This window comes from Gobio gobio (genome assembly GCF_949357685.1).
Source record: "Gobio gobio genome assembly, chromosome: 1".
Classification (NCBI taxonomy): Eukaryota; Metazoa; Chordata; class Actinopteri; order Cypriniformes; family Gobionidae; genus Gobio; species Gobio gobio.
In genome coordinates, this window is record NC_137097.1 from 35,827,559 (window position 1) to 35,837,471 (window position 9,913).

At 36.2% G+C, this 9,913-nt stretch overlaps 1 protein-coding gene across 1 annotated transcript; it reads right to left on the minus strand.

The window, feature by feature from the left end:
* mrpl12 (mitochondrial ribosomal protein L12) lies at positions 1 to 7,620 on the minus strand. The gene is made up of 5 exons (XM_079822457.1): positions 7,420 to 7,620; positions 5,558 to 5,750; positions 3,808 to 3,876; positions 2,995 to 3,132; positions 1 to 802 (listed from the first exon to the last, which is right to left on the minus strand). The coding sequence occupies exons 1-5, from the start codon at positions 7,479 to 7,481 to the stop codon at positions 686 to 688; spliced, it is 579 nt and encodes a 192-aa protein (XP_079678583.1). The 5' UTR covers positions 7,482 to 7,620; the 3' UTR covers positions 1 to 685.
* Between the last annotated feature and the right edge of the window lie 2,293 nt (positions 7,621 to 9,913).

The window sequence follows — 9,913 nt, forward strand, 5'->3', positions numbered from 1 at the left end:
CACACTAAAATAAAAAATGTCCTCATTTATTGACTCATGTGGTGCCTAACCTGCATTTTATTCTGTTGAACACAGGAGAATTTAGCAGAAGGTTTAGGGGTAATTTACATAGAATGCATTTTGCAAATCTGAAGATGCTTTTATTAAAACCTTATTTTAACTTTAGTGCCATGTCAAAGATGAAAGGCGTCATCTGTCAACTTTACATAGGAAATCCATGGCAAAGTAGAAATATCCATTTAAAGACAATCGAGATTTTCAGAAAGTGTGCAGTGATCACCAATTATAAACTTTTGGAAAAAAAAACTGTCTTTTATAATGTATTGATTACGATACACAGTACAGTATGACATGTTTATTTTACCACAAGCAATGACCATCACATCCCTTTGTCAGGGCAGCCCTAGTTTCCTGAGAGAGACAGCTTCAGAAAGAAAGACCAGCTCAGGACAGCACATGTACCAAACGACAAATGGATGATTCAGTGAGTGGGTGGTGTGTTTGCAGGCTCGGAGCCTGTTAGAGTTCAGTCTGAGTTCACCATCCAGTCTCTTGTGGTCATTTTAAAGGCATTATTTGTTTTCTTCAAATTCCTTTCATCTTTTTTATATATGTATATATAAAAAACAAACAAAACAATGACTGACAGGTAACGACTGAGGAAGTAAAGAGCCAGCGAAGATATTCACTCCAGCACCACAGTGCCTCCTGCTGCTTCAAGTGCTGCTTTCAGTTTTTCTGCCTCGTCTTTAAACACATTAGCCCGGATCTCCTGAGGTAGGGACTCCACAAGCTTCTTGGCCTGTAATTTGGAGAAAACACATCAATGAAAGACATGTCTAAAAGGGCTTCGATCATGATGTCAAGATGATAAGTGTCATTTAACGGTATGCAGAGTCTAGTGAAATGCATTGCTGTCTGCTGCCTTTTGGCAGGTTACACTACAGCCAAGGCCAAAAGTATTGACAGTGACAAATTTGGTTGGCTGCTTCAAACGCCCCCATACCATGAACAAAACATGACAAAACAAAAACATTCAATACAAGTCAAAATATAGTGTTGACTCTTCTTCATAACCTCTGCAATTCACTCCTGCATACTGGATATCAGCTTCTGGGACAAATCCTGACTGATGGTAATCCATTGTTGCCTTATTAGTGCTCAGAGTTTATCACAATTTGAGGGCTCCTGCTTGTCCACTCGCCTTTTGAGGATTGACCATTATGATCCAGTGAGTTGCCTGGCCACAGATCCAAAATTTCAATGTAATGATCTCCATTACCACTCTTGCCTTGTGTACATGGTGCTCTATCAGGCTGGAAAATGCACAAATCTTCATTAACTGCTCTCTCGTGGAGAGCTTGTTGCTCTTGCAGGACGCTTTGATGCCATTATTCATGGCAGTGTTTTTGGGCAGAATTGTGAGAGAGCCCACTCCCTTGGATTAAAAGCAACGCCACACATGGATGGACTCAGGATGCTTCACTGTTGGGAAGTCACAGGACTCATGGGAGTGTTCACCTTTTCTTCTCTGGACAATCGATTTTCTAAATGTCCCAAATTGTCAGAAAATACCTTTGCACCAGTCTTCTGCCGTCCAATCCTTGTAATTTGTGCAGAATGTTAGGCTTCTTTGCTGCCCTTCTTGACACCAGGCCATGGTCAAAGTCTGGCACTCACACCCACCTGCTGCCAACATTGAGCAAGCGCTGCACCGGACGTCCTGAAGCCTTTTTTCCTGCAGTTGAACCGCTCTCAAAGTTCTTGATCAATCCAGTAAATGGTTCTTTCAGGCCCAATATTCTTTGTAACCATTTCCTTGCACGTGAGCCCATTTCGATGCAAAGCGATGATGGTTGCAGCTTCTTTTTTTAACCATTGCTAACACAAGAACTCAATGAAAATATATGATGCCCACAAATATTGGCAATAAAGCTGGCTTCCAAAAAAATAGTACACAAGTGTGTATGGAAATATTGTTTCAAAATATTGATTAAAATCGCAATATTGATCCAAAAATCGTTTTCTCAATCCATATCGCACAGCCCTAACGAAGAGTGCCGTTTTTCTCTAGATATGAAAACAAATTATATTGATTTTATTAGGGGTGTAACGGTACACAAAACTGACGGTTCGGTACGTACCGCGGTTTTGAAGTCACGATTCGGTACGGGTTCGTTACAGTAGCTTTACAAAATTGCTTTTTATTTATTTTTATTAAACAGTGGTTTACTAAAAAAAAATTGTGTCTGTCCTGAATTCATGTTATGAATTCAATTATAACAAAGTTTCTTAAATATATTGCTGTAAACTATATAGGGAGCCTTACTTGCACATTACTACTAAAGGTTAACAACAGAGCCCAAACTATTAGTGTAAATTCAGTTACTATTTATTTTTAGATATAATAATCAAAAAACATTCAGTACACACGTGCACCATACCGAAAGCCCTGTACCGAAACGGATCGGTACGCATACGTGTACCGTTACACCCCTAGATTTTATACAGGAAACAAGTTAATATTAATATTAAGTTTCTTACATTTTAGACACAATACTGCCTGTTTTTGCTCCGTTTCGCCAACGAAAACTGTTGAGCATCCCCAAGCAACACACTGCGACTGTTTCCTTACCTTAAGGTAAATATCCCTATAATATATCATCCAATTACCGTTATCAATAAAATTCCATACAATATCGAGAATTTTTTTTGTCAATAGCGCACACCCCTAGTGAAATGATGTTAGCAGGTAATTTTGTACCAGGGTCAAAAAACTGTGAAATATGGGTTTGCGTGACCAATGAAGCTTTTTGCATCCATTTAAAATGCATCTGAACTCTCTGTACAATGTGAATCAATGGCACAACAACTGAAGCAGCAAATTTCGTGAACCACAAAATTTGTCACTGCTAATTTTGGCCATGACTGTATATAGACAGCAACTAACTGATGTGCGCCAACAAGAGATGTAAAGATATAAAAACACCTTACCTGTACAAGATTCATGCCTTCCATGCAGTTCTTCACTTCTTTAATCAGTTTCACTTTATCAGCCGCCTTTAGTTCTGTCAGTTTGACTGTAAAATGGGTTCTCTCTTTCTTGGCAGGTGCCACGTCCTCCTCTACCGCCTGCAAATTCAGTTAAAACATTATAAAGCACACAAACACACTGCACTTTTTTCCACACAAAATATGATAAATGATAAAAACGATACTTTCATTAACCGTAGAAGTGAAATCTGGGTACCATCTCATGTTTTAAAATCACATACAGGGGATGTTTGGCCCTGTCAGCGGGGCACGCAAACATGACATTCACGCAGCTCTTAGACAGTAAGCTTTTCTTTGACTGTTAGAGTCTTCAAGACACTTTTTGCGCTTCCGATTTTCAAACATCACACTCTGACACACCGTATTTCTTGGACACTCATTTTACGATGTAAATACAATGTAGGCCCAGAATATAAGACAAACCAGTTTTTCAGATGTATTTATAAGAGAGAAAAAAAAACATCTTATATTCGGAACAATACGGTAATTAATTTATTAAAATTGCATTCATGTCTTTTAAAATCATAAAACCGAGAAAGTTGAGAAACTCAACACCTCTGAAGACAAAACCCATTTTCCATACTGTCCTTTCATGTCCACACTAGAATAATTATATGTTAGATAATAGCTTATCAAACATACTGTATATAATAGTTAAAAATCATAAAAATAAAATAAAAATTCACAGGACGGGCACAATCATATGGATTGTGCCACATACAGTACTAGTGTTGTCAGACTAGTAAAGATTACCTCAGCAGCCGGTATTGCTGCCATTGCGCCCATCGACATCATTCCAACATCCTGAATGTTCAGTGTTTTCTGATGGGGACAAAAATACATTTAGCTATATCAACGTCGTTATTCAAAGAATATAATTACAGCTGTGCAATTTTCACAATGATTTTGCAGGTGATTTCAAATTCAGAAACATGAATATAGTGAGGAAGTTTATTTGACCACTAAAGTTTTACAAAAGATGTACTCGTTTTACAATCCCTTCTTGTATTGCAAGTAGTAAAAGAGTAAAACATTTGATTCTTTTGAATTTGATTATTTTCTGTGAACTAAACGTAACGTTTCCGGACACTCAGTTGAATGTTAATTAAAATGAAATGGAAATGTATTATAGTTTAAAGGTGCAGTTTGTAGTATTTATGAGGATCTATTGACAGAAATACAATATAATATACATAATGTTTTCAATGGTGTATAAAGACCTTACATAATGAACAGTTATACTTTTATTACCTATTCTATCTTCACACACCGCGGGTCCCCTTACAGTGAAGCCACCATTTTGCGCCGCCATGTTTCTACAGTCGCCCTAAACGGACAAACTGCTCTACAGAGCGCCAGCTACTCTCTGCTGTCTCAGACGACATTTGTCCTGTGTCGGCCACCGTAGCTTCTCTATGTGCTCCGAAAGGGAGGTGTGAGCGGTGGGTTATGCAATTCACAACCTCACCACTAGATGCCCCTAAAATTTACACACTGCACCTTTAAATGTATAGAGCTTTTTGGACCCACTTCAGTAAGACATAAGTTATTATCATAATTACATTATCCTTGAAATATGGTTAAAGTTACTGCTGAATGTTCTGACAAGCATTTATAGTAAACTATATTATACTTCAATGTCATTTACATGGAAACATTCAAGCATGGTTCAAGCATGATAATGAACAGTCATAAAAGTGTGCTCTTCAAGTGCACTTAAGTGGCCTTTTTCAGTAATATTATAATATCTACAGGACGTTTTGTATAGAAATATACTTTTACGATTTGAAGTACACTACAAGTGTATAATTACTTAAATGTTCACAGAATTGTCATCTGGATTACATAATCAGATTCCTAAAATGAAATACTTGTAATTAGATTATATTGCATTTTTAAAATACTCCAAGTCAGACAACAGTTACTTTTTTATTGACGACTTAATATTCACAATTTAGCAGTAAATTCTTCATAATTCAATGATTTTCCCTAAATCTCTCAATTTTATCTTTTAAAATGTTCCTTTCTAAAAAAGACAAGAACAGCCACTAGATAGGCAGCTATAATTACATGGAAAACTAAGAGGCCACAGCATAAACAACTAAAATATTTTAGAACCTTCCAATCTAACATTAAGGTTTAATTAATTATTAGCTTTTTTATCAGTTTACGAATCCCCTGCAGTTCATACACAAAACCTAGTTGTTCATATATCCAATTACATTAAAACATTTTAGGTAATGTAATACATTACGTTACCAACTACAATTTTCATGTTGTAATTTTGTATTATACCGTTTGGAAGTAATCTACTCAGCACATTGTGTATGGTGTTTGTCAATTATGACTCTGGTCACTGGTGTATATTTATTCAAATTATTAAATATTCTTCTTTGTGTTTATTTAGTGGGAAACATCATGATGATCTAGATTTATGCTGTATTTTATTTCCTGTATTAAACATTGTTACTCCTCCAGTGATTTCACACACAGTGCGCTGTACCTTTAGTAACTCATTGAGGTCGGACACTTCTATGAGCGTGAGGCTGGCGATGTCATTGACGAGCTGTTGGATTTTGGGTGAGTATTGCTTGGGTGCCCCATCAAGAGAAGGTGCTGCAATGGCATCCGTCGGACTGACAGGGCTGGTCTTGAGTGTTCGCAGGGCACACAGTGCCGTCGTCTGTAGCTTGTGTCTGTGAAATGTGTCCATTCAGACAACAATCATGAGCATATAAAGCAGCAGCATCATACAGTGCATCTATTGTCTGTCTCTATTAAGAATTGTAGTTTTACCATTCAAAAGTTTGGGGCTGTAATATTTTCTAAAGAAAGCAGGGATAGTGACCGTAAAGACATAATTGTACCATTTCATACTAAACTTTCTATTCAAAGAGAAAAAAAAATATTGCAGTTTCCACAAAAAATGTCATTTTCATGTGACACCGAAGTCTGACGTAATGATGCTGAAATTTCAGCTTTGCAAATAAATGACATTTTAAAATATATTTAAACAGAAATCTCAAAATTTTGCATGAGACAGAAAAAAAATGTGGCTTGGTAAATGCATCAAGATTATTAAGATGGGTTGTAATGCTGTCTTTATATTGACGTGTATGTTTTTTGTTTTGTTTTTGTAAAGAAGCAATTTTTCCTCATATATATATATATATATATATATATATATATATATATATATATATATATATATATATACATATATACATATACATATATATACATATACATATATATACATATACATATATATACATATACATATATATACATATACATATATATACATATACATATATATACATATACATATATATACATATACATATACATATACATATATATATATATATATATATATATATATATACTATTTTTACTGTAATAAACAGCCTTGGTTAGCAGAAGATACTTCTCTCAGAAATGTTTAAATTATATAAATTGTAATATTGTATATTACACAATACACATTTTCGATTGTACTATAATGGATACACAAGGTCTTACATGATTCAGTAAACACTGTATAAAACAAGTATTAATTGATAATTCATTATAAATACACAGCGGAGTCCAAAAGTCTGGGGCGACTAGTGAAATTGCTGCCTTTTTTGCGTTACCATTTTTCGTTACACAACATATTTCCAGCATAACAATCAGAGTAAACAGCTGTATATAAATTTTTTTTTTTAAAAAAACCTGATGATCACGTTCTCCAGCATGATCTGAGAGCATCTTGAGCTTCAATGAAAGAAAGTGTCGCATCAAACCCCTCAAAAAAAATCCTCGGTCTTGTTTTGTAACTACTTTTACTAAGGGTTTATTGAGGGGGCTAGTGTACCCACCGCTGACCTTTAGGTCAATGTCACATATTCACTCACATTTGATCAGTGACCCAGTAACAGAAAAATATTAAACATTTATTAAATCTTCAATAACATCAAAATAGCTGTAAATGAGAAGTCAAACCCCAGATGTTCATGTCAGCACTACTAGATATGCATTAGAGGAAATTATACAATTGTGATTCATTAACAGAAGTCAGGTGACCTTACACATCGGTACACGGTCATTATTGTTTAGATATTAGATGCAACATCAAAGCAGTAACGTTACATTAATTATAATACAAACAGCCTAACGTTACACTCCCTCACTTCTGATGTCCAGCGATAAATGGATGGGATCTGGTGCAGAATAATAAAGATTCTGCTCATCTCAGCACATCACACAGTTATGATCTTAATAAGATGTCTGTGTTTTATTGACAGCGATGCTGCAGACATCTCTAGTGTGTGTCGGTTCTCTGCCCTTGAGAGAGGCAGGGAGTTTATTTGGGGCTCTTACCGATGTGTGTTGGCGGCGGCCCGCAGCGCGATCCGGACGCAGTGTCTGCTGCAGAACATCATGACCCGAGAGAGAGAGAGAGAGAACACAACTGACTGATTTCTTTAACGACTGAGCACCGCTCGCTCAGTGTGTGACTGACGGTCCTCCTCTAGCAGAAGCACATGGCGTCCTCCACCGGCGCTTCCTGACCTACCCACAAAGCATTGCGACGGAGGGACAAACTTTATTTAAACCCCCGTCACAAAAGCTTTTTCATAAAGGGATATTTCAGGTAAAATGATAATTCAGTCATGTATTCACTCTCAAGTTGTTCTAAACCTGTATGAGTTCTCTCTTCTTGTGTTGAACACAAAATAATATATTTTAAAGAAAGTTGGTTATAAAACAGTTTCTGCTTCCCATTGACTACCATAGTATTTTTTTTCATACTATGGAAGTCAATGGGGGGACCGGCAACTGTATCACACAGGTTTAGAAAAAGATGGGTAAACAGGATTTTATTTTTTGGATGAGCTACTTAAACAATGGGCAAGAAATATTAAATAAAAATGTACAGAAATAGAAACCTACATGGGTTATTATCAATATAAAATGACAACAATTACATAAATGTTTCTAAAACAAATCCTGGAAATACTATTCATATCTCATTATATATTTTTTTAATTAAAGGCACACTATGTAAGATTTTTGGATTAAAATATCCAAAAACCACTAGAGCAATGTTATATAGCCTATGTTGTTGATTATCCCAAATGTTTCCAAGAATGTTTAAATCCAGAGAAATAAGCAATTTTAACCATGGCACGGACCATGTCCGTGTGTCACCTATCAATGACATATACCCGTGTTACCCCCGATTTCCGGTATTTTATTTTTTAGAAACCATAGAAACACCAAAGATGTCTCATAGTAGCCGCCGAGTGAACGCACAGCGTAGCATTATAACATAACTTTCAACACACTTTAATGTGTCTAATATGATAAAACAGCGCTACGTTACCCCACATACACATGAGCGGAAGAAGCGACTGCGGCAGAATAAAAGCTTTGCAAAATCAAATCGCCATCAAGCTACGCATTTGTTTTAAATAAGTGACCGCTAGCGGCGAAAAATACATATTGTGCCTTTAACTTTATTAACTTTTTATGGACCATGAGCCTTGTCAGACTCTAAGAAACAGCAGATTATTCTCTCCAGAGAATGAAAAAGTTCTAAACATATTTTAAATGCAAAATTACATAATTAACAACAAATAAACATACATTTATAGAACTATCTGAAAAACCTGAAAAATCAGACAAGTTCTGCATTTATACTTTCCAAATGCTCACTCAAAATTTGACTGACTCTCAAATTATAAACTTACCTTAAAGGATTAGTTCACTTCAAAATGAAAATTTCCTGATATTTTACTCACCCCCATCTCATCCAAGATGTTCATGTCTTTCTTTCGTCAGTCGAAAAGAAATAAAGTTTGATGAAAACATTCCAGGATTTTTCTCCACATAATGGACTTCAATGGCAACCAACGGTTGAAGGTCCAAATCAATGCAGTTTCAAAGGAAGGGCTTCAGAGGCTCTGAACGATCCCAGACGAGGAATAGGGTCTTATCTAGCCTAACCATCGGCCATTTTCAAAAAAATTTTTTTTTTAATGTATTTACTTTTTAACCTCAGATGATTGACTTTGGAGTTGTAATTCTTCACGACGTATGACGTCATCACGTCGGAAAGGTCGCGGCCGTGACAAACATGGAAGTACCAAACCAGTGTTAAAAAGACCGTGCAAAGACTATCAAACGCCCGTTACAAAAATAAAGGCAAAACAAGAGCCTTGTCAGACGCTGTTGTCGGACGCTTGTAAAGTTGAAGGAGAACATGAGATGGAGTTTTTCAGCACTGGGTCGGTATATCCATCTACGTCACGCGTGTCCTTTCTGATGTGATGACGTCATGAGTTGTCCGAAGACCCACATTCGTGGTTAAAAAGTATATCTTTTTTTTTTTTTTAGAAAATGACTGATGGCTTTGCTAGATAAGACCCGATTCTTTGTCTGGGATCATGCAAAGCCTCTGAAGCCCTTCCTTAGAAACTGCATTGATTTGGACCTTCAACCGTTGGTTGCCATTGAAGTCCATTATGTGGAGAAAAAACCTGTTTTCCTCAAAAAAAATTTTTTTTATTTTCGACTGAAGAAAGAGAGACACGAACATCTTGGATGAGATGGGGGTGCGTAAATTATCAGGACATTTTCATTTTGAAGTGAACTAATCCTTTAAAAGTGGAACTTTAAGTGATCTTGATCATTACATTTGGACCAAGTTGTAAATTTAAGAAACAAGATTGAACATAAATTATAAATCTATAATTGTTATTTGCACTCTCTGTATATTTCTTTGTTATAGTTATCGTTTGGTTCTGCAGAACTTAGGGGAGGAGCAGACAGAAGCTTCTTAGCCTGGAAATCTCCTGATCCATCTGCCGTT